The 26,308-nt window shown below is 39.8% G+C and overlaps 1 protein-coding gene across 1 annotated transcript; it reads right to left on the bottom strand.

The window, feature by feature from the left end:
- Positions 1 to 230: 230 nt before the first annotated feature.
- Positions 231 to 24,308, bottom strand: HACD2 (3-hydroxyacyl-CoA dehydratase 2). Its single transcript, XM_075093029.1, has 7 exons — positions 24,063 to 24,308; positions 17,903 to 18,020; positions 17,529 to 17,547; positions 13,182 to 13,270; positions 7,132 to 7,253; positions 6,273 to 6,451; positions 231 to 3,971 (listed from the first exon to the last, which is right to left on the bottom strand). The coding sequence occupies exons 1-7, from the start codon at positions 24,281 to 24,283 to the stop codon at positions 3,889 to 3,891; spliced, it is 831 nt and encodes a 276-aa protein (XP_074949130.1). The 5' UTR covers positions 24,284 to 24,308; the 3' UTR covers positions 231 to 3,888.
- Positions 24,309 to 26,308: the final 2,000 nt, after the last annotated feature.

Genomic DNA, 26,308 nt, shown 5'->3' with positions numbered 1-26,308 from the left:
TTATGTATGCCAAAGTCCTGTAAATTACAAGGTACCTATTATATACAAATGAATAAAAACACAGCCCTAATTTACATTTATAAAGTATTTGCTTTTTTCCTTAAACAGTAACAACACAACACATTTTGTTCAGAATTATTTTATTTGGATTATAGCAATTCGTATCACTGATCAGTAGGCCAAATCCAGGCAGAGAGCACAGAATCAATTTCACAAGGCAACACACAGACTAGTGTTTTAGCATACAAACCAGTTTACTGCATTATCAAGTAGAAATATCTTCCAAACATGCATAAAAAGTCTATGCTTAATCTTTCAGAGCTCCAGGTAATACCAGATTCCTAAATATACAAAAAATACATTTAACTTATAATAATCTTAGTGAATCAGACTTATAAAATTACATTTTTTTCTTTACAACATAGAAAAAAATACAAAAATGACTGTATATAGCTTTCACCCAAATTTCACTGACATAAATATACATCAAAATGTATGATTTGATGTATACTCATGAAAATTTTAAGCTGAAAGATAGGCTTTAAGATGACACTGCAGATTGGTCCACACAAATGCCAACCTTTTTACTAATAAATAAAAAACCCCAACTTTGATAGAAACATCACATTGTGAAAAATTACAATTTACCTGCACTGTAACCTGCATCTTACTGTAATTTACAATATGAACATTTCTACAATTCCAGCTGTAAACTATACACTGGTAAGAACCTTGGTCTTTTAGAGGCTTATGACTAACTCGGACAAAGCCAGCATGGTAGAACATAAAGTGTTGTTGACTGAACCAGTGAACACAGCACAAAGACTTCCAACACAGAAAACATGGCTGCTGCAGAAGTTTGGAGACGCTGATGGAAAAAAATGCAAGCCAAGTAAATAGTCTGTGGGAGGAAAAAACCCAACCCTCTAGATGTGTGACAAAGAGTACTAATCAAAGCTTCTATTATAAAGTTCATATAAACCACATTACGTTTTAAGTGACAGATAAGGGGAAATTTGTTCTTATTTTATGAGGAGGAAAAACCCCATACATGTGACCAAAGTCAGTATTCGGGGAAAACCCAAACAGTATTAGGGCATCACACTACCATTCTTACTCAAGATCACTTTTCAGTGATTTCCATGGAAGCTAAACTTTAAAAAGCACTGCAAGCTGAAGTGCTAGGATTCTTGTACATACTAACTGCATGTTCATACTTCAGAGTAGAATTTTTAAGTCCACTTTGTTGATAAGATTTCTTAACTATCAAAGCAATTCCTTTTTCTTTTAAAAGGAAAAGTAACTGTTTTCTTTTAAAAGGCTGTAATGTGTTTGCATTTGTGTGGTAAATTAGTATTTTCAATTAAAGTAAATATTCCATAATAAAGCTTATTCAGTAAAGACGTTGGTCTTTCAAGCCTTCTCACTACTGGCAGCTCTCCCTGCTTTTCCGTAGTACCAATGTTATCTAATACAGATCTGTACTACATCTTTCTCGTCAACTGAGCTATGAGTTTGTTTCATATAGGAATATTACACAGCCATTTTTTTCCTCCAAATTAGACCAACAAATTTGAACCAAATCCTTTATTTGGGCACAGAAATCAAGTTAAGAAAAGTTCAGGAAGTAGGCATGAACAATATCCAGTAACCTGAGTACATCAGGAATTGAGATCTTTTAGATGATATCCTTCAGAAATACTGACACTACCTCCTCCTTTGATAGCAAGTATAAGCAAGAGGAGATGTTTTGTTCAGAGGTGAAGTTTACACTTTTGAACAATGAATCAGCATAATGCAACATTTCTCAGATCACTATAACAAAGCACCACATATCCTAATGGAGAAATGAATTGCCATTATTGCATCTTTGAATGCAAAACACCACTTTGAGGTTGTATATGGCTATAGTGGTTTTGATTACAGCCAATAGCTGTCTCCAAAAGGTTTACAATAGAAGCAAAGATCATTATTGTCTGCTACCCTCTCCCTGCCTACAACAGTCCTGTTCGTGTTGAACAGGAAAGGTGTTATACATGTTACTGAGCACTAGGAAAATTCAGTCAGACTTTTTGATGGAGCCAAATGAAATTACTGAAGAATGCGGGTGTTTTTTTTGTTTTTTGGTGTTGTTTTTTTTTTTTAATATAGCTCTGACAAACAGAAGCTAAAATAATTGTAAATCCGGCTCTCCTCATGTGCTAGAACAGAGAGCCTGTGCCCTTAATACTTACAGGCTATGTTTAGGGAGAGCTGCAATGCGTCAAGCCCAAGTAACTGGGATACAGATATGGGCCACACCCAGGGGGAGGTGCTGGCAGGCACAGCAAGAGACTAGTCCTGCAGGTACCATGGTAGTGGTCACACCTCATTTATGTGCTAAATCATGTTACAAGGGGGAAGCCAAAAAAGCCCTTGTGTTGTTTTCTAGTAGCTCTAGCTGGGGGAAGACAGGGCTATTTGACTATGAATTCCGACCAAAGCAAAGACTATATCCTACAGTTCCTTTTGCCTTTGCTTGGATATCTGTTCACTTCCCTGCTGCCGTTGTCCCTTCCATTCCCCACCCCCAATCAACAAGTTTGTTCGTAACTTGGGGCACTGCTCACACAGCATTAGTGCATTCCGCCTTGCTGCAGGGTTCTCTCAGTTCTTTCATTTTCTGTTTTGCCTTCCCAAAGGGAAGGCTTAGCCTGAGAACCCCGAGAAAGCACCTAGGAAATTTAACTTTCTATGGTCTTCTGCTCTTTCAAAAGAGCAGGTGAGGGAAGGCTTGTTCAATCCGCAAAAGCAGCATGTAACACATGAGATAATCTGCTTTCAAAGAAGGAGCTTACGACTTCACAACATTTTCGGAAGCTGAGTGCCTGGAGCTGCCTGCTGGGACTTGCCAGAGTGATACGTGTTAGTCACTTGAGAAAAGTTAGGTTGAGGAACAAGACCCTCACATGATTCCACAGTAGAGCAAATAGTCCTCAGCACTGAAAGGTGAGTACCACTGAGATAGTGGACAGTGATTAGAGATGATAATTTAAAGTAAAAACAAACAAACAAAAAAACCCCAACAAAAACTTGCACCTGTTTTGGGGTGACCTCCCTCCTTATATTGTTTAGATTCATTACTGATATCACTAGAAATATTAGGGGGTTTTTTTCAGTATTTTAAAAAGTACCCAGGGATGCAGTACTTAGAGGAGTGTTAATGTTTCAGATAAGCATTATAGCCTCTGAATTAACATTAGCATTTGAGTAATCAGCTTAAACAAGATCTTCAGAGAACACACACTGGTCAGACACCTTACTGTTTAAATTCCTAATGAACCACATTCCCCTCATTTCCCATAACTGGTTTCCTGTTCTTGTTCCCATCACCTTTTAAACGCACAACCTACCTTTCTAAATTTAAACACTTTGCCCAAATTACATTGTCCACTGGAGTCTCTGACAAAATCTTAAAAGTATTCCAGAGCATATTGTTTGCTTTCACAGCAATACATACAGTTTCTGGCATGCAGTCAAGCACTTAAAAAAAGAGGTATCAGTAATATAATCCCAATTCAAGCATTTAGTGGGTACAACTTCATCACTTATACTGCAACCTTCAGGCATTTAGTAATAAATGAAAACCATTTAGCACATCATTTAAGGAAAAGGTTAACTGCCACGCCATATAAAGTTTAAAAGTTTTCTGAAGCACTGCAAGCTGAAAATTATGTCAATGTTTTATATTGTGGAATTTCAGTGAAATCAGTTTTATTGGTTATTCTTGCTAAATTATTGTTCTTTTACCTCTGACTTATTTTATCCTGGTACATTCTTTATAAATGTGCTGGGTATTGAAAATCTGCAGCATTTTGATGTTTGAAAAGTTCTGAAAAAGAGTTGGAATTACTCGGACTTCTTGTGTTCTTCAGTGTGGGAGAGTACCTTTCGCCTCTGATGTAGCATGTGAAAATACAGCTGGGGAAAGACTGAGAAGAAAACAGACTTAAGTAAATGAAGTGTGAAGTGAGGCTTACATGTCAATGTAAGATGCACAGTCGCATGCTCAAGGTCACCAATTCTCTGTTAAAAGAAAACATGCTTATTCGCTTCCCTCTCAAGTCATCTATTGCCTTTTATTCTTAAAGAGAATATGTGATATTGTCCTTAGGCATCACGTACTATTTAGTTTTTGCTAGAGCAATCACATTTTTAATTAAATGCAAAATGCCTTATTTAACTCTGCACGTACAAGCAGGGTGACAAAAGTTTCCTGAACTGCACACATACAACAGAAAGAAAAAACACTGCAGGGAGGAGAAAGTCCTTCAAAGAATGACATTTCCAGATTTATTTCATTTCTTGTAATTCTAGTGTCTCTTTTTCAGGATCTAAGGAACTTTACACAAACTGGTGCCTCTTTCATCTCTTCTCTCTTTATGCTCCATGCAAAGCTTTTTCTCCGCCTACTTCTAAGACTACACTACACAGTATATTTGCAGAACAACAAAGTAGGGGATGAAACACGTACATAAGCAGCAAAAGCTGAAATTGCCATGAGACACTAAACCTTTGTGAACTATATATAAATTAAACAAGGTCAGCATCAGCCTAAATTATATCAGCGACACATGCAAAGTGTTCATCATAAACACAGGCCAAAGTCTATTTAATTTGTGTACTACATTTTTTTTTCATGTCAACTTTTTTTTTTGCTTACCTAACTCTGCATTTCATTTCCTGATTGTTTCAGGCCCCGCCCCCATCCTGATTCACTCCACCAGTGTTAAAGAGTGAATACAGCTGTCCAGAGGCATAACAGAATACAGAGCCACATGGTTTCTCCATTAGAAGTCTCAGTAATTGGGATGAATTATATGCAAAGAATTTAATGACATCTTTTCTGGAAAGATGTCAATTTTGACAGACAATTACTAAATTAGAGATTTAAAGTGAGGTAAATGGTAAGATGCAACTATCAGGAACTTAAAAACTCAATTTTTAACACCAGTTTGCAAAGCTTGCTTTCCTCGTGATATTAACATTTCCAAAATTTCCAAGATCTTCAGTGGGTTCAGAAGGCGTAACTCCTGCATGGGTAGCTTTTGTGAATGAAAATCTAACTATTGTGCAATCAATGACTGCAATGAATGTTGCTTTTCTTGTATCTCAGGAATACCTTCATGTGAAAAGGCACCTAAGACCGCTTGAGTCCAAGCTGTTGGTTCTCAGAGTTAATGTACCAATTCGCAATAATAATTTAAAAAAATAAAGACTGCATCCAAGTTACACATCCAGCAAATGATAACGGATCACAGACAATACCTCATTTAAGAGACTGCAATTTTAATGGAGAAAGCAGGCTAAAGTTGTTACCTGGGTTCAACATGGGTTCTCTCCCACATGGCCTGTTAACTGTGATCTAGCTACTGCACAAGAATTAATACTCGCAGTTATTTTGTCTAAAACAAAAGGTATTATTCTGGCTGCTTGGAGTTAGTAATGTCACCATTTTTGGAAGAGGGGACAGGGAGAAACAAATGCATGAAAAGTGGTTTTGTTGGTTCGTAAGTTTTTCCAGCTGTTCTTAAAAAAACCCTACGAACCTTGATGCAAGAATTACAAGATGGTTCACTGAAAGTGTAAGTGCTTGTTACAGAGACAGCCACACTGAAATTTAAATCTCTGAATACAGTTTATCACTCCGCACAAACAACAAGGTTCATATAAAGGCAGCTGCAGAGATACCTAACACCAGCAACATCATCACTACATTATTCTGCATGTTCGACTTTATATGCACATTTAAATTTGCTAAAAGCTTTCACGTTCCTGTTCCTCATTGCAGAGTAGCAAAGCCAAATCTCCATTCCATCTATAGAAACATCAACCAGAGACTATGTCAATTTAAGTTAATTCAACATAAATGGTTCCCTACCCACAAATGCAAAAGCAATGTTCTTATTCCTGATAAAGAACTGATTTTTAGAAGCTGTTTTGAACTTTGTTCTCCCAGAAGTCTGTAAGCAGGGGAAAAAATATGAAGATGTCAACGTCTGCCAAGAAGTACCACAGTTATTTAATATTCCACGTGGAAGAGAAAAAGCATGTAGTACTGTTTTGCAGGTGCTGGTAGGAAGCAATCCCTGCAGTTTTAACTCTGACTTTTTTCTTTAGATAATTTTCAAAATTACTTTTGCAAAATTAGTTATATATAGATTAATCCTACAATTATTAGTGTTTCCTATTACAGCTTTTAATATTTAAAAAACCAACAAACTCATACTTACTTGGAATGTAGGAGATCATAACCAGGATCAGGAATGTATAGTAGTCAAAAGAAAAATTGTACTTGTTAGGTAAACTAATGGAATACAAGCCAGACTGCCTGACGAAGGGTAACGCAGCATATATTGTAAGTAATTCGCCTGAGACTCCCATTGGATACAATACTATAAACAAAGTATACCTAGAACAAAACATTTACAGAAAGGATTAAAAGTTATTACAAACTCTGACAAAGTATTTATTAAATGCTATTATGGATATTAAAATTTTAAATTCTCAACTCAGTATTTATTTCCCTTAGCTCTTACTTGGTTAGAGCATGGCAACGTGTCAACATTATTGCAAGATAAGTATTCAAATCAGCAATCAGTTTGAATTGTTTAAAGATTACCTTTTGAGAATCTGAAAACTAGCTTTCAAACTATTTTCCACCCCCACCACCACTTTGTTACTTTGATTTCTGAACTCTTTGGTGGACGTCATTATATTACTTAAAAGGAGGTCAAACACAGTTGATATTAATCAGTGATCTTACAGGCTGTTTCAAGTATATTGGATGAAAACCTTTGGATTCAGGGTTACTGTTAAATGTCAGTTTACTTACTGTTACCCCTTACTGTTAAATGTCAGTTTCTGATAAACACAATCACTTTGTAAATGGGACTGAGTTCTGACAAACTACTCTTTCAGCTTACAATGTAACAGACTTTTTTAACCCACAAAGAAGCTAGGAGGTCATATTCACAAACAGGGCAATTACCTCAAGATAGAAGCTAAATTTTTGTACTACTGCTATTTTATAAGATAAATATCCCTGTCAAATCAGTGCTTTAAGGCTATGATTCCTATTATGCCACCCACCTGGCCCACTTGATGAGATAAGGGAGATGGTTTAACAAGCTAAACGTATAAAAAGAGTAACGGATTATCTCAGTGATTGTCCAGGCCACCACAAACAACAGGACACTATCTTCAGTTTGTACCTGTAGGATAGAAAAAAATGCTCAATATGAACTCAAGCATTACTAATTACTCATCAGACTCAAGAAAACCTCAAAGAAATCAATTCCCACGGGTTGCTTTACTGCATCATTTTAGAGAACAGACTCCAAGAATGAGCTTAAAAGCAACATTAGTAACAATGGTAAAAAACCCTTCTTATCATGCTCCATATTTTTCTAGTTGCTTAAGAAAAGGTCTGCTTGGTGATCAGAGGACTTAAGATCCCCCATTCTATGCAAGGTAGATTAGTACAAGAAATCCCTGAAATGCTGAGAACAACTCATAACTCTTCCATTCCTATAGAGTACCAGCTTCCATTTCAGTCCTATGATTGCTTCCTAGTGCAGCAAGCAGGAAGGATGCTAGCGCATTAGTCTAACATTTGATATCTGGTTTAGACCAGACCCTAGTCCATGCTACTTCTGAATAGAAGCACTGTTTTCCTCTTACTACCGAAGAGAAACTGTGTCCTAATTTTGAGCAGCAGCAAAAAAGCAACCGCCAGGACACATGCTAGGAGAAGAAACAGAAGCTCATATTGTCTCACCTCAGGTAAGCTTGACGACTACCTGCTTCGCTGTTCCTTGCTCCTTTTTCTGCTTATTGTATCCAGCACACTTCCTCCAATGTTACACTCACAGCATTATTATGTTTCACTGCTTTACACCTCTCAGAGCTTTTATTTCAGACACACGTCGCTGAGCCAGCTTTTACTCCCGTCATATTTTGAAGGTTAATCTTCAGAAGCATGTATTATAAAGAATTAGATTTATTAGATTTGGGAGCATAATTATGAGGTTTAAGTTTCAGATAGAATAACACTGATGAAGTATATTGGGTCAGATACCGACCCTACAAACTCTTGAAAGAGCAAACATGATTTTTATGTAGCCATCCCCCTCCTTCAACAGAATTCTCAGCAGTATGAGTACCTTGAACCCAAATTCAGTGGACCGTGGGAACAAAAAGCTCAACCACAGGGGGCTGCATTTTCTTTTTTCCTCCAACTCTTGGTAAAAAGGGAAAAGTCAGTCAGTAGGTGTGGATGGCACACTATTCATCTCAGGCAAAGTACATGTACAAACAAAAAAAGGAGCAAGAAAATATACGGGCAATTAGAAGCGTTTTAATAGGAGGGGACTGATCATATATTTGCCTGTAAAAACACCCATGAGGATTGCCCATAAAAAGTTTTCTGTTATAGACTACAGAACCCAGAAAGATTTATACAGAAATCTTGGAATATCCTGGAACGTTAAGCTGCTGCTAATCTATATTCTGCTGCATATAGCATTTCAAGTCACTTTCACTGCATTTTGCAGCAAATGCACCATGTCCTTTTTCCTCATAAAAGTCTGATAATTTGCTTCTATATTAATCTCCCTTACATCATCATAAAAGAACAAAATCAAAAACTTTTTCGAATATTTTCAGAGAAAAGACCAAATCTGTTTTTACATTGCTACAGGATCCTAATCTTGTTTGTGGTCTGCTTTATTATCAAGACTTAGTTCTCAACCTGGAAAAGTGAACAGCACTTCACAGACGATGCAAGGAGCTATGTGCTTCACAAGCACTCCAGAGCTGCATCTTCTGGTCAAAGCAGGAGTAGCAGCTTAGTGAGTTCATCTAAACCTATGCATCACAGACTTCAACCTGTACTTTGAAACCCCACTTCTTTCCCTAAGTATTGAAATCAAGCTACAAATTTTTGATTGTTGGTTTTACTGAAGTAGCACCCAAGGACACGAGTAAGGACAAGAAACTGTGAAGCTAACAGTGAATGATACAGGTAGGAGTAGAAAATCTGCCAGTTACAATCCAGTTATATCACAGGACTTCTGTAACGCTGCTGTCTCGGGTCTAGTCTTCCCCATCTACTTTAATATTTGAACTGTGTTTAGAAGTTATTAAAACAGTTCACACCATTATAAAACACACACACAACTTGTTAAGGTCACTTAACACAGAATCACTGACTCTGCCTTTTCAGCTTGTGTCCCCATCTAAGGAAAAAAAAAGAAAATCTGAAAATTGGTGGTAGTTTTCCTATGAGTGACCGATACAGTTTTCAAGTAGTTCCATTCTGTGCAGTAAGGAACAGAAAACTATATTTTAACTACAGCTCATCATTAAAAAGGATCTTTCTTACACACTAACAGGTCTGTCAGAAGTCTGTCACTATTAGAACATCTCTTTGAGGACTGACAATTTTTCAGTGCTTCAAATAAAGATGTCCGAGATGCACATTATCCACCCCCTGGGAACTGATTTACAAAACAGTCTCTCGAGTCTTATTCGTTTAGGCACTGCTAATGCTGCATTTGTATCACTCCTCTTCCAAGTTGAGGATAAAGGGGATAGCACAGCCAATAAACAGTAGACCCTTAATAAACCACTAAGCCCAATGCTGCCCTCAGAACTTAATTTCTCTTCCTCTGCTTTTTCATGCCAGTCTTTGAAGGAGGTGTTAGACAAAGTCAAAGCACACTTTACACTTTATTTACAACTTATTTGTCCAACTGCCTTAATAAGGGTCAATCATATCACGGGCACAATTTTTTTGCATGCATTTCAAACCAATTTATCATCAAGGAGGGTCCAGAATATATTTTAGCTTATCTTCAATACTATGAATAGCAGCCAATGTTTGTTAAAATATAACAGAATCCATAGTCTTTTAAGATGCAAAAACGGGAATTGACAAAATAAAGCCTGAGACGTTTTTACTATTCTGCTTGTGCATGAGAAGGGAAAGTCTATAGATTTCTCCACATTAAGAGTAACAGTTTGACAAATTATTTGTAGAAAATTTCAGCTAAACACATAATTAAGCAATTCAGTGCAGAAGAGTAAAACCAGCAGCACTATGCAATTGTAATGATAAAACTGCACGTCTCCCTCCAGAGCGCTGGTTCTTTGGTACATCAATTAAAAAAAAAAAAAAGGAAGCTTCACAGTAGGCACAAAGGGCCCAACAGACACTTGTGTTATAAAGCATTACTCAGATTTTACATAGATGTCAAGCAGTGATGGATCAGGCTTTCTAACTGCACTCACCCATTTAGAGCTCTGAACTTTCCAGCATGGATGACTTTTACTACAACTTAGTCTTAAATATCATAAATTAAGATGCTCTGCCCTCCATAAGTATGCTTTACTACTGACTGAAGATGTTAATTCACAACTACAGATACTGGAGTCAGCTCAATATGCTGTACATGTAGTCTTCACACCACCACCGTCTGTTCCAGAAAGATTCCTCTACATATATGCTATACTTCTCTGCAACTGCACCAAGTTGGATAAGCATTAAATCACTGCTGACACCATTTTTAATTACCCATCAGAACTGGGTGCAGAATAATCTATCAGAACAGCACTGTAGGAAGGGCTGCCATGATGTCACCAGGTGATATCATTCTTCACACCAATTCAAAAAGTCAACTTTGAGCTGAAGGGCACCTCCTGCTCTCCTACATCTACTTTCTTCTAGCCCTTCATGCCAGTCTGCTCATTCTCTTCCCTCCTTTGGAGGGGAAACAGTAAAAGTCAAACCAAATCCTTTCTGATGTAATGACAAAACGATTGCAAGTACTATATTACATGCCAGGCCTTCCTCCACTATGCTAACAGCTGCTCATATGGTGGAGGTAAGGGGAAATCTCAGTGCTACACAAAGTGTGCAGTGCTTTAACATTTGCCATGCTTTAACATTTATTATAAATACTTTCAGATTGAATTTAACAACACATTAGCACTAAATTCAACAAAAAGCACAAACATGTTAGTGGCAAGAAGCATGCTTCAAATCACATCACATATCTAGAAGTGTATTCTGACAGAAAGGAGGGATGCAATACAGATGCTTCTTCTTTTAGCTATATCATATATGAAAACAGTCTGGAAAAGCAAGATACTGAACAAGTCTCACTCAAAGAGTTAAAGAGGAAAACTGTATTTTATTTTACAAGAACCTCATCATGCAACTGCATAGCTTACAAGTTCCATAAAGCTGTGTGAGAATTTAATCCTGGACTTCACCATGGAGCTCACTTGTGCAGACAGCCTTTAGAAAAAGTAGAACACTCGTGACACTTTCAGTACATCTCCCCAGGTGAGACTGCATGCTCTCTGGTTGGGGGAAGGGGAGGGATCAGAATACAGCCTCTTCATCTGATTTATTTACTAAGTCACAGGTGAAAAACTCATCACAGGAGTCCTCATCCTCACCACTCTTATGCCCACTTTCTAAGACATTAAAAAAAAAGTAACACATAATACAGTCTCTGACAAGACTTCAACCAAAAGACCACACAAATGTGAGGAAAAAACAATAATATTGTTGAAAGAATCCTTGTAAAAAAATCCATGTTAAAAATTTAATGTTAGGCTGAACTTGTTGCTCACATTTTCTTCTGTTTTCCTGGTTTCTTCCAGTGAGAATGTGGGCATAAGTTTCAAAAAACCTAACCCACAATCATTCTACAGACTTCCCTTTGATGTCCAACAGACAACACATGGAATAATTCTAATCCATGCAGCCAACCTTTTAACATTTGGGTTACTTCAAAACCAGAAGACAACTCATAAAACCAGATTATCACTGTCGTTTAGGAAGCACCAGGTACCCCAACATTATACAGGTAACAAGCAAAACTACAGGCATATTTCTTTAAAAATATTTTACATGCATACTTAAAAGCAACTGTTTTAGGATTCAAAATCTAGTATTTATTTCCAGTGAATTAACATAGACTGGAGTTTATTCATTTGCACCAGAAGTGAAATCCATACAGAAGATAAGTATTTACAAGATTTTGAGTTTACCGAGAAAAATAACATTCCTCCACTTTAAATTGCATGAAACTAGCACTCCACATGAACAAGCATCATAATATCAGAAAGGGGTGTTATTTATTATGAACTACAGTGACTTATGCATGTGGATGACCACTCTGATAACAGGTTTGGAGTAAGGAAGAGGTAGCAGCTCCCCTGAGGACTTGGTAATGAGACAAGCTCCTTAAGACGTTCTCCATGTCAAGCCACAAAAGATCTTATGCATATAATGACACTAGGTGACCATCACTTATTTCAGGCAGCCATGCTGACACTGGCATCAAGACTAATTTCCTTCTTTAATGAGAAGAAAACCAGTAAGATTGGTTGGCTAAAGTAACAGCACAGATGCGGCATATCTGGGCTACTACAAGGTATTCAGATGATATGAAAGAATGACAGCATGGTTTGCATCAGTTAAAGCACCTTTAGATTTTACAATAACTGTCAGGAATAATTTTCAAATAAGATTGCTTCCAAAAGATTCTGCAGGGATTTGTATAAAGCACAGCAATACTTGGTGTGGTAAGCAATGAGAAAACACACACAGGCGCCAAAACCCACCTGCGCTTGAATGTAAGAAAAATGAATGAAGGACAGAGGGAGGATGATCCTGGAAGGTGACAACAGAGAACATCCAGGCACTGCCGTGCACAAATAGTTGAGGGGGAGCTTCCAAATACCATGGTAAAGAAAGCAAACTGTGTGTGAAAGAGGGGGCAGTGAGGAGATTTTGCCGTTACGGCACTAGTGAGATCAATTCTAGAATGCTGTCCCAAATCCTGGGTTCCATATTACGCACTGGAACCTCTTAACTTTCAATAAGGACTGCAAAATCTATTCAGGAGCTAGACGTCTTACAGTGAGAGAATCAAACCTCAGCCTATTTGACTGTCAAGAAAAGATGACATCAGATTTATTTCTATTTCTTTTGATCCACAGAAATCCACATAAACAATTTCACATTGGGATACAAACAGAAGTAATTTTAAGGAAAATAAGACATCCATCAACACTTGCTTTTCACCATGGGTTAATTTTTCTACCTATTTTGTAGCTTAACTTACCTCTTTTACACTATGTGTTACTGCCCACGTCAGGAAAACCCTTGACATCACTTGGAAAGCAGTCAGAACGACAGAAGAGGGAACAATGCCTGGAAGATATTTTGCAATTAGTAAATATTCCTGACTATTGGGGTGGGAGGTGGAGAAATAAAACACAGCTAAGCCAAAGTCCAGTTATTTGAAATTTTTGGAAGGAAGACATTTAATTTTTTTAATTTAAGAGTATGAAGTCTGTCCTGTGGTGTGTTTATACAGCCTAATGCAATGCAATCCCCTGACAATAATTTGTGCATCAAAATACATATAAAAGTAACCAGTCTTGTTGCAATCATAGCACATTCCTTAATACACAGAACAACTAAATAAGATAACTTCAACTGAACAGCTTTTGGGATACAGTCTTTCAAATAAACCCGTTTGATTAAAATATGCAAGATACTCTTCATTACTGTGACTTAAACATTAAATCAGTATGTTTTACACAGTATACCCCAAAAAACAGCAAGCAAAAAGTATAGCTACTTTGAAAAAACACAGATCTAGCCCATATTCTGATAAATACAAGTTACATTCCCATGAAGGAATTATAAACTGTAGAAAACAAAATAAAACCCAAAGAATAGCTGATGCACTGGTAGGTAGAGAAACAATTAAGATTTTCTCAAGTAAGCAGATTTCACTGGTTCTTCTAAGCAAGTTCTGATGGGCTGATTAAACTGCCACTAAAAGGATCCTACACACCCAGGTCTAATAGAGCAGGAATAGTTTTAGACTGCAGGATTACACAAAATTTCTGAACTTTGCAGCAGTTTTATTTTCTTCCAATAACATGATAAAGACAAATGCAAGAGCAGTTGCAGCTCTTAATACACAGTAAAAAGTGCTTCTAAAACTAATGCAAATCACAGCAAGCAACACAACAGCCTCAGAAGATGTAAAGACCAAATCGGAAAATTGTAAAACCTCAGGGCAGAGTTTCTGTTACTCAGACAACACAAAAGGGGGTGCTATAAAATCCCACAATCTGTACTCATTAAAGACTCACTCCTACAATACAACAGATCTTTTCTTTTAAACAATTTAGATCATCCCTTCCTAAGAAAGATAAACTAATGTTCTGGCAAAGGAATCTATAAATAAGCTAAAAAGACTGCAGGAACCATCCAAGATTTTCTCACAAATAAGACTAAAAAGGTTTTTCATTACAGCCAAGACAATGCCAATCTATGCCAAAAACTGGAGTTCAAAATAAGCGACTCACCAGCTACAGTTTATGTAAACTTTACTTGCCTCTAATTATTTCCTCATCACACTGAAAAGGTACCTGATAGAAAATTTTAAATTTAGTATTTTTAAGAACAGCTCTCCCCACTTATCCAACACTGCACATGCTAGAGTAGTGTTTGACAGGGGGCTCAGGACGAGAACCAAGCAGTAAATAAGCCGTGGCCAGACCTCTTCTAGATCCTGGACTAAGCCTCCCACCTCCAGCAGCAAATCCTCCAACTCCCAACAAGTGCTTCTCTCAGGGAATTCCTGGCTGAGAACAGGCTGTATCCATAGCTTACAGGTGGCACCCTCATATCTCTCCTAACTGAACAGGCTAAAGCAAAGTCAACCAGTGCTGACTTTAGCTTACCAGAGGATTACTGGTAAGCATCCCTATGGTAGGAAGCTTGGTACTGTAGTGATTCTGTAGGCTGGGCCTATATTCACCAAAGCCTTCTTGCTTTTCTTCTCCATTCCCTCCAGAAGCTCCCTGTACCACCACTGCTTTTTCATTTTGGTGGCTCCTATCCCCTCCTTCTGTAAGTTCCTCCAGGCAGAAGCTCTTCCATGTCATTATTGTCATTCACACTTGCATTCTGTCTGCTACACAAGTAAAGGAACTGCATGTTCACCTTCCATTTGCCTGTCCTTCAGTCTCTCCTCTTGGTCTCTGGGCTACATGTTACCTCCTCTCTTCATGTAGAGCTCTCCTCCATTTTTTAAATCTCTATCACATGCCAAAGTCCTGTTCTCAAGCATGCTTGAAAGAGACATTCCCCTATCAATCTTCGTATTTTGAAGAACTTGCCTCACAGATGCTAACGTTTCAGATTCTACTGAGAAGATATGGAGAGAAAAGTTATGCTGATACACACAGCCATCTGTCACTGATAAGCTCCTCTACTGACACAGAATTACAGCTCTAGTTATAGCAATTAGTTTAGCAGGGGCAAAACAATCTACAAATTTCCTGTTTCTCCTTGCATAGAAACTTTTACCAGAGTCAGTAGGACTACAGCAGACAGCAGCAGTGTATCCAGCTGCGCAAAAACCCCTCATTTTATTTAGCTGACAAATGCTTCCATTAAGAGAGAAAAAAACCCCATGGGCAGTTGTAAAATAAGTGGGGTTTTTGTAAAAAAACTTTGTTAGGGAAAGCAAAGAGATAGAGTTGTAATGATATAAAATGTTACAAGATTCTACTAATGGCTCTCTTCACCAATATTAAATTGTGTGGCTGAAGATAACATGGGCTAAATGGATCCACACCTCAAATCAACTGAGTCAGGATTATTAGCTTTGCACACAGATAAGCTGGTAGAGTCATCTTGTTTGCTCTTCTGCCCCAGCCAGAAGGTGAAACACAGGACTTTCTCCTGCTGTTCGCTGATTTCTGTGGGCATACACACTAAATTGTGAGGAAAAGATAACCCATTTAAATTTTTTTAGACTGTTAGATTCAGTACTAGTAAACATTGGTGTCTGCACACAAGTTTAGCTTAAAAACACAGTAGAGCATTATAGATTTAGGATGGTAAAACAGCATTTTATCTGCAAGGTTTTTTTTGCCCAGTGTTCTGAGATTTAATTTGCTCTTGCAACTTGTTAAACAAGACTTTTAAAATTTCACAGTTTATTATTAATTTTTGACAAAGTTTTAAAAAGTAAGTACGGTTTATCTTGGAAAAAAACAGTAATTGGGATCTAGTAAAATAAAACACTATTGGAAGGACTGCCTTGGCAGCACAGGCAACTATATGATACATATAGCTTATTCTGAGAAGCCTATATTAACTTGAGGCGTATATGATCATTCATTTCTTGGGATGATTGTGCACAGTCTACAAACTCCCCTTTATAAGATAACATTTTCAGAGTAACTGAATTATTTAGGAAGGTCAGGACTACTTTATTAAATACACAATTAGACTGCCCTCTGCTGACCAATTTATGTATATGATTTTAAGTTCCCCATCTACCACATTTGGTTATTAAGAAAAAAAATATTTTGTGCAAGAATTCAATAGGAACCTACTTGTACCACAGCAATACACCCTCCGGCAGGTAGACTGTTTGTACGATACATGAAAATAGCAGGTGTGTAGCTGCAGCTTTAGGAACCTTAATGCCATCTTACTCTTTAAAGAGTAGCTAGCAAACTTTCAGATAGGAGCTCAAACACTTACAGTTAAAATCACAAGACCAACTGCCTGAGCATAAGACTGTCTCTTTGTGAAGACTGGATTGTTTAGAAAAATCGGAGTTAAGCAAAAGTATGCAGGCAGGCGCTGCTTCCTTTGATAGCACGCTGGCTTTGATCTTGCAGAGATTGTGACAGATCATCTGTTCTATGAACAAAGCATCCAGGTGCCGAGGCCCCACTGTTCACTACTAGTGACAACTAACAAACCAGACAAGATGCAATCCTGTCACTCAGGCATGAGGCTCTTCAGGTTGACTGAACCATGACACAGCTACTGACCCCGGGCCGTACATACACAACTGTGTTCCTGCTACCAAGCTACTGAACAAGCCGCACAGTACAGGCTAACAAGAATTGCCAAATCTTAAGCAGTTCTTACTCTCCCAAACAGTCCCGTTAAAGCACAGCCGAACCTGGTGTAAGGAGTGGTTACCCCTTCCTAATTTTACAACATGTATCTATGCTCTATGGATGTGGGCAAAGTTCTAGTGCTTGAAATTTTATTTTTATTGGAATTTAAATTACTTTCAGCTGGAACTTTTTTTTTTGCAAAAAGCTTGGTACAGAAGGTTACAGGATGTAGAGATTGGAGAGTTAAGATCTATAAAACATCTATGAACTGCTCTAAGATTTTTAGCATTGGAAGGATCTAGATAAAAATAAAATGGCAAATAACTGTTGCACTATTTTCATTTTTGTGATTTAACTTGTCAAATTATATAGTAAAAATACTGGAATGTACTTCAAGCAAAAATCAGTGAGTTAGGCAAGAATTAAATCTGGCAATTCATAGATTATAACATTTCTAATGCTAATATACTGCTAAAACTGCAGCCTTCTATAAAAATAATAAAACTGAAAATTTGCAAACTTACCAAATGCACAGTGCAGAATCTAGAACAAAAAGAAAAATTCAAATCACTAACATTTCAAATGAAGCAATTCAGAAATACATTTACTTCTATCACAAGAGCTTAAGATTCAATATTTGTATTTCAAAGATTAAGCATAGTATTTAGCTCTGCTCCCCAAGCTTACTCCCCAGGCCGTAAGCCCCCTCACCGCTTGCTAAAAGGAAAGGTTCAGCACTTGTGCGAGGCATTTTTCTTATGTTTACCTTCAAATCACTCTATAAATACTAATGAAAAAACCAGGTACCTAGACAGCACTGTTCAAAGGCTGCCTTATTTCTCCTGAAGAAAACACTCATGCAAACATTAGTAACTCTAGGGAAGACGACTACACCTACCTCAAGCAAAGCTCCAGTTTGGAAGAATTTCAGGGGCTTTTCTATTGAATAGTAAAGGCTATGGTAGCTACCTTTAGCCAGGTAGGCTCGCACCAGACCAACTGCGATAACAAGCCACCTGAAAGAGAGAAAAAAGTCAAAGATAAGGAGACGTTAAGCAGAGTGCAAGTACAAAGAAATCCTTAATCCCTCTTTTGGTATCTGAGAAAGCAACAGGCATATAACTGTCCTGAAAGATAGGAAGTTTTTGCGTACCCTCTGCAACACGGAAAACATTAAATACTTGGATTTTCTGCAAATTTATCAAACTTAGACAATACATTTTTTTAAACATCTTTCGGCACCAACATTATACCAGCACCTTTAGTGTCTAAATTTATTTTTCAGTGAACTGTATTTAATTTAGTTATGGAAGGTATTAATGACATTTTAAAGAAGATTGGCATCACATTTTTTTCAGCTGAAGCAGAAAACCATTTACTGCTAGTCAAAGATCTCTTACCATACATACCATAACTTAAACAAGTATGACAAACAATGAAGACTCAGAAAGCATTCATTTTAATGTTTCAGTTCAAAGTACATCCTGAGACTTTATGACAGACCACCCAGCTTAATTGCTAACATATATTTTATGAGAAACAGTAACTGCACAAAAACTGAGCCTGCTAAAGCCTTGAAGGCAGCAATGACCGTTCCTGTCCCAGCTTTCCTTTTTAAGCAATAAATGTATCTAGGCCTATATAAGTAGTGTCTGTATAACTGCAACTATACTATCAACAATGTGACCTGTTAACCTGGCTGATCTTCCCCTGAGGTAATTTAGGAAGCAACCCTAAAAATTCTTCCTCCAGTCCTGGCCGATGCAGTAACATCTTTCACTGCCATAGCTGTCCAGAGTCGGTGTTTGCCCACAACCTCTGAAATTCTTCAGTGAAGTCTAGAACAAGCCACAAAACTAAGGTGGGTATACCATGGTAAAACACTTTCTCATTTTAAATTAGCATCTATAGTTAACTTTACTTTCCAATTGCTTGTGGCAAACATGGGAGAAGGGGTGGTCAATGAGAAGTGGGAATCCTTACCAGCAGCTCCCAGACTTTTCACTGACAGGACCATCCTGGCTGTCTCTCCCTCAGTTACTGTTAATGCCACCGTACTGTACCTCCATCTCCTTCCAAACCCAGAAGTGCTGTTACAAAGCTTGTGCTAAAAGTCACCAAGCACGTCTGCTAACAACCGTGCACCTCAGTGGAAGCGTGTGTAGGGGTGTAGAAAGTCCCCTAATGATGCAACAGGATTTTACCGTTCAGAAAAAAAATCTGCAGCTCTGGTTTTGTAATAGGGAAGATTAAGAAATTCCCTTAATTTACAGCATATTAGATACTTACAAGTACCACATTAGCTGAGGTACTATTAAGTATACACAAATATTGTCCCAAAGGTAACAGCTGTTTGAAATACACTGTAAAGTCCAGATTTTTCAATAATAAGTAATTCTGGCATCCAAGATTGTATCCTTAAAAACATTTGTTAGTACAACTGAAAAAAAAGCTATTTCTGTCCGGACTTCTCAGAAGACTAGTACCAAAGAAAAGCAGTAGGAATGGGGAAGAGAAACGGGGAAGAGAAACAGGGAATGAGAAACAAGCCCTCGCTTTTTTCAGTAGTGACAAATTATTTCAGTTAAAGCTGCCTTGTGAAACCAAAAGACAAACATTTGACAGGTAATTGCTGTTTACAAAGAATGAATCAGATTAATTTGGTATTTGGACATCAGTGTAGAATAAACCAGTAAGCGCTGTAATATTAATGTCTTTCCCTTGCAACACTGACTGCTTCTCTTGTAGAACAGTAAATCAGAGCAGGCTGACACTGTCCTGTTCGTATCTGTCAAGTTTCTCTATTTTTCCTAATCTTCCGTGTTTGTTGAGAAACTTCACTAAATTGAGCAATTTCTCAGGTTGCACAAGACACCAGTTCTTGGTTGTGCCTGCAAACTGTTCCCACCTGCAGACCGTGAACACCTTAACTGAGAGGCTGGTAAAGTACACAGCTCCCAGAGGAGCTCCAGCCCCTTGCTCATCCCCACCCTCCCTGCCAGATCACTGACTCCACAAAGACTGCACTTTCCATCACCAAAGACCACATCTCTCTTTTAATAATAAAATTACTGTCCTTCAAAGGCATTTAATAGAGACCAAAGTATTAATCTGCACAAAATTAAAAGCTGTGCATACTTTGTGTCAAAGCCTTTACTACCTCTGTCCTGCTTCTCTGATTCTTAACTAGTTCTTCACCCTCTATGACTAGAGAAAATGGAATAGGAGTAGGTGAAAGTGAGGAAAATCAACTGAAAAAGAAACTTGGTGAGAAGTTTAAAAGGGCAGCAAAAGGCACCACTGTCACGTGGATGCCAAGCTACAAGTTCTTCCAGCTTTCTCTGACCTGAAGTCTCCCCACTATACCAGCTGGAGTTACACTTCAATGAATTACCACTGCCACACATGTAAACTTTAAGCTAGACACTTACACTCCTGGATTAATCCAAGCTAAGGAAAATAAATACTGCATACACACAATTTAATTATTTTACTTTCAGTTGCTCAGACTTGATAAGCAAGCTTCGTGCTCAGACCCTCAGTTCAATTCCCCATAATTCTATTACAAATTATAAAAAGGTGTTTTCTTATGCAAAGTTTACTGAGGTTCTCCATCAGTTATGCAAAAGAATACAGCAAAGTTATGCAGCGAATGAACCTGAAAAGGGAGAAGTGTACTTTGACTCTCAACAACCAGACACTGAAGATGTGGACAATGAGCCAGCAAAACCCAGAACGCTCTTTGCTGAACGTTTGCAGACCACTGGTAGCACAAACCTTTGTGAATTCAAAAGCTATTACATTAAGATCTGTCTTGTTCATTGTTTATACCACCCTCAGCTACTTCAGTTCCCAGAAGTACTAGCAAGTTACAGCACTTGACTAAAAATAAGAAATTTACTCACATATTAAAGCAGCTTATCAAACATTTACACTCAACTCTAACAGCATGACCTCCCTCCCCACCCCCCATTATTCACTGATTTCAACCATGTTTTTTAGGACATAATTTCTGCGGTGCATCGATGCCTCCAGAATGAGCTCTCAATGCCAGGTCAGGTATGGCTACGTGACTTCATGCTGTGATGGGAAAATAACAGTTTGACTGAATGCAAGAGAAGAAAGATGCAATGCTTTCTACATCTTAACACTTTGAACAATAGTAAAAAAAACAGAGCAAGTACAGGTGAGAACCAACTGCAGGACTGGTTATTCTCTGCTGGGCCATGTTTGCCCTTTTCTGAAAGATAACACCCAAAGATGTGAACCAAACGGTAAGCGTACACAGCTTCATTTAGGGATCCACGGGTATATATACTTTTTCTACCATTTTGCTCTTGCAAAAGCCATTGTATTACCAGGAATCCATATACTACGTGCACTAGAGTATAGAATTAGAAATAAGATCTTTTATTTTTAGAATCAATGTTTCCTTTAGCTAAGTCAAGATAAATGCAAAAATTATGCCAAGATTTTTCAATAGTTACTTGATCCATTTTATATAAAGCTAATAGCTGGGGCAACTCTGATTTTAAACATTTACTTTACTGTTTATTGCACAACAAAGCTCTTGTGTGCTTCAGTTTAAAAGCCACCTTTTGTAAAACAAAACCAAAACCCACTTAAAATTTTTAAAGATTCCATGTGCTTTTACAGCATCACTTCATAATCTAGGCACCTTCAAATTGTTGGTGGTCTCTTTCACAGTTCTCTTTCCAAGGCAGTGCTGTCTGAGAAACTAAGTCTGAGCACTCTGACTGACATGGGGACAGTAACAAATTACCTCCACCAGCTGCGTATGAATCATTTCATATGAACAACTGCACTTCTGCCAACCAACTCCTGAAAAGCTACCTTATTATGAAGTCTTTTAAAAAGAAGAAAATAACTAACTGAGGGTTTTTTCCTAAGCTCAACATTTCAGCAGTGTCCAGAGGAAGCGCAAAATCCTCATCCATTTCAAGACAAATTATCCGTCAGAGCCCTCCATAACCTACCCCAAAAGAACAGCGGTGAGTGACAACGCAGAGATATGAACCCTGATCACAGGACTCCTACGGTAGCTCCCCAAATCGCAAAAATCATCTAATCGCAAACACATCCAGAAAAAAGCAGCTCATGCTAAAGCACCATAAGCCACATCTCACCCAAGACTGGAATTTTCTAGGAGGTTTGGTATAAATCAGGAAAACAGGTAACATCAGGATCAAGATTTACACAGCAACAGGAAGCTAAATACAGATTTATGCTATTTATTTCTAACATTTGGATTTAGTTTTTTTTTCCCTGAGGAAATTTCACATGCTCAGTAACTTGCCCTCCATGACAAAAAGTTCAGGACATTTAAAGAAATTTTCCATTTATACCGCAATTTCTCTCAAGTTCTTGAGACCTTTTATAAATGTAAGTGAATTAAGTATTTGCAGCTCAATAAGTAGGCAAACATTTTTACTCCTAGAAGAGCTCAGGTTAACTTCTTAACGTTGTGCAGGGACATCACAACAAAAGCAGAGAGACCTCCTGCCTGCCTGTACTGTGTTGTATCACTCATGTAGTTAAGCATTTCTGAGACAAGAGATTCATGTTTATCAAACTGGTGGGTGATTATCATTCCCCTTTGAGTGAAACACCCTGCAAATATCACATGGAGCCACAAATCTGCTCAGCAGTTCCACTTCACAGTAACATGCCTATTGGGCAACGGGTGTAGAGGCCTTACAAGAACTGAGCTCTCTCCTCTCAGCTACCTTGGTTCCTCATAAGCGTGACTATCAGATAAGCTGAAATAGCACCAGCTGTCACTGGCAAAGACAAGAATCATCATGTCCAATTGCCTTATTGAAATACATTGTACCTATGTTAATTCTGTACTAATCTTCCCCCAAAATACTGAGACTAGCCTGTTTGCCTGACTTTATCTATGGGAAAACAGGCTCATTTCGGATCCATTTTAGAGAGTTTTTTCTCCTCCCACCCAAATATCCCCAGTCTTTCAAAAGATTATTTTATTTTTATCTGTGGTCCTGTAAGACTCTACAGCCTCTTGAAAATAAAAAAGAAAGTCTCCTATACATGAATGAGAGTCCCCAGTTGTTGCTATTTTTATTTTTGCGCCTAAGAACACACCCGAGCACGCACCAACCAGCCCAAATCTCATTCTGCTACACAGGGCAAGAGCAGAGCGTCAAGCAGGCCCAGGAGCTCACACATTGCAAGCAGCAGCTTTCGACTTCCCCCAAAGCATGGGCCAGCTGAAGGGCTTTCGAGGAAGGCTCACAGGGCTCTAAAGGGTAACAGCTTTGCCTTCGAGCTACCACTATGGAGAAATTCCCTCCACTGAAAAGCGCTGGAGTCCGCACCACAGGCGCGGTGAGGTGAGAACAGTGACCAACACCATCACCTGGGTGAGAAAAACAGTGGCAGAGCAAATTAAGGAGTCAATTATAAACAGAGCAGCTCCCAGAGAAGAGGTACTTGTTCTGTTCCACCGACTTCGCTTCGGAAGGGGCCCGCGGAAGAGGCCGCGCCGCAGAGGGGCTCGGCGGGTGCCGAGCGGGGTGGCGCCCCGCAGGGACACGCTCCGGGGACACCCCGGCACCGGACCTGTGCCGGCAACGGCTTATCCTCGCAACGTACGGTGGAGGCAGCCGAGCCCGCGAGCGGAGCCCCTCTTCAGCGTGAGCAGCTGCAAGAGAGGGGCTTGGCTATGGTTATTTTAGCGTTATCGGAGGCGTGAGGCGCGACCACCGGCAGCACGAAGGGCAGCGGGAGCGGCGGCGCGTCACCACCCGGCTGCCGGGCAGGCGCGGCTAAAGCTGCAAGTGCCGGAGGGGCGGGTGGGGGCGGCAGGGGCCACCTCCTGAGCTCGGTCGGTCCAACTCTACGCCCGGCCCCGGTCCCGCTCCGCCCGCCGGGACAGGTACGGTTAGAGGGCTGCAGCCCGCCCGAGCGGGGCCCGCCGCCTCCGACGGGACGGGCTCTGCCGAGCCCGGTGGCGCCGGGGGTGCCCGAAGTGCCGCAGGTAGAGGGGCCGCCAGAGGCCCGAACGCCCTCCTTACCCCGCCGTCATCACCACGTTGTAGATAACAAGGTAGGCCGTGGCCAGGGCGCCCGGGCCCTTCCTCCGCCGCGGTTGCTGGCTGCTGTAGCCGTTATCCGCCCGGCTGCCGCCGCCACTGCCAGGCGCCGCCATCTTGCGGCGGTCCCGCGGCCTCCGCCCGCTCTCAGCGTACGGCGGGGCGGGGCCTCTCCCCAGCCCCGGCGGCTCCGCCGCCGCCATCTCGGAGGCGGGCAGGGCGCTGTGCGCAGCCGCCGTCACGCCCGCCTCGCCGCCCCTGCCCGCCGCGGGAGCGGGGGCGAGGCAGGTGACCCGGCCGGTTGGTGCCGACCCCCGGGCCGCAGCCAGAGCTTCAGGCGCCCGCAGAGGGCAGGCGGGAGCCTGGAGCGGCGGCGGGTCCCTGGGGAGTCCCCTCCCCCCTTTCAGGGCGTCGCGCTGCCCCGGCGGGGAGCAGCCCGGTGACAAACCGCCTTCTCCAGCACACTTTAAGGCAGGTTAAAAGTGCCCCTCTGCGGCCTCGCTTCTGCAGGAGGAAATAGGTCTGTCGTTCTAGAGAAATTAATAGCGTTACCTTCCAAGTTGAGGTTATTTTAGGAATGTTATTAGGTTTTCATCACTTTTCTAGTGTAAGAAGCTGCGGGAGCCAAGCGCAGCCGGACCTCTAACTCGTTTTCTGCTGAAGTTTTATGTAATGGCAAAAAACTGGAAAGCATTACTTTAATAGCAACACAAATTCAAGCGCACTCTTTAGGGGAGATACAGCTAGAACTACCTTTCCAAAGAGTTACCATGAAAGGATGAAAACAAATCTTTTTTTTCCTACAGAAATTGTAAATATTCTGTGGAGGTGCTTCTCAACTTCCAGAAACAATTCTCCATTTATTTTGCAGGCTGGTTACGGTGCAGTTCCTCTATGAGCAGTGCAGAATAACAGCATAAGCCTCCTTCCCCCTGCAAATTCTGTTTTCACCAAAGTATTTACGGGGCCTAATATATTCGTGGTGTTCATGCGCATCTCTTGCAGTCAATAGGGCTCAAAAGTCAGATTTATGATAATTTAATTTTCAAACAGCAGTGTTTTAGTGCAATGTTCTGGACCTTTCTAATAAATATTCCAAAACATGTTAGTGAAACAGATAATTTATTATTCATGTATGCAACTGAAAAAATTTTCTACGTTTTCAAACCCTGACGCTCACTGCACAGGACAGGGCTATGAAGGGCTCTGCAGTCGTCTTTGTGAGCAAAGAGAAACAGCGATAGCCGAAGTCTTTGCGTGCCACGCATACAATTAGCAGAGGTCTCTTCATCAACCAGAAATACGTACGGGATGCTTGGGTGGTTGGGAAGGCCTGTAATTAAGTAAATTATATTTCTGCAAATCCAGGAACCTGAGTAGTGAAAACCAGTGGCCAATGCCAAATTTTTTGTCTCTTGAGAAGACTGAATTTCATACAAAAGAAATACGAGAAGAATTAAGTGATTCATCTTTGGTGGTACCAATGTCTTGCATAACCTCTGCCGTTGGGGATAGTTTCAACCCAACACACCCCAAGAGTGGCTCTCTGCAGCCATTATACAAGCAAGACAAGGTTTATAGGAAGAGGTAATACCTTTTATTAGACTAATTAGGATGGCTGGCAAAATGAGCCAGGATTTCAAGTACATAAAATATTCTTCTTCAGTGGAAATGGAATTCTACTCTTCAAACAGAACAAAAAATTCAAGGTCAAATACAGGGTGGAGTCCATTGCTCAGAGTTGAATTAGATATGTAGCACACCATTTTTGAAGTGGAGGTCACTGTTCCTGCAGACTAGAAGGGATGTTGATAGGAAGCAACAGGGGGATAGTAAGCTAGTTATATCCTTGGGGAAAAAGAAAAATAGGTGGTTTATAGCCTGTGGGACATGGAAGGATTAGCAAAGGAGGAGAGGGAAGGGAAAAATCTGTGCAGGAACACTGATATTGGGTCTGTGGGTTTTGATACCCAGTACGCATACCCATGGACCTTGCTGTGCCCACAGACCAGGCTGTCAGAGCCAGACCTTTTACTGCTTTATGCATGTGCCTACCTGAATGGAAGCCAGCAGTCAGTGGATAAAGTTAGGTACATTCACAAGACAGTAGAGCACATCTTGCAAAGGTGACAGTTTCAAGGCCTGAAGATTTGCTCAAGAAATGTGTCGCTGTAAGCAGGATGTTTCACAATCTTTGCTTTAGGGAGTTTCTGCATGGTCCATGGTGT

Source organism: Phalacrocorax aristotelis, chromosome 5 (genome assembly GCF_949628215.1).
Source record: "Phalacrocorax aristotelis chromosome 5, bGulAri2.1, whole genome shotgun sequence".
Taxonomy (NCBI): domain Eukaryota; kingdom Metazoa; phylum Chordata; class Aves; order Suliformes; family Phalacrocoracidae; genus Phalacrocorax; species Phalacrocorax aristotelis.
The sequence above is the reverse complement of the archived record's forward strand: the minus strand, read 5'-3'. Positions and strand labels throughout refer to the sequence as shown.

Excerpts from the sequence above, each read along its gene's own strand:
- HACD2 (XM_075093029.1), bottom strand. The coding sequence starts at position 24,283 with ATGGCGGCGGCGGAGCCGCCGGGGCTGGGGAGAGGCCCCGCCCCGCCG. Across the intron at positions 6,452-7,131 it reads TATCTCATCAAGTGGGCCAG|GTATACTTTGTTTATAGTAT; the intron begins GTGGGTGGCATA and ends GTTTTGTTCTAG. Across the intron at positions 3,972-6,272 it reads TATGATCTCCTACATTCCAA|TCTTTCCCCAGCTGTATTTT; the intron begins GTAAGTATGAGT and ends TTTTCTTCTCAG.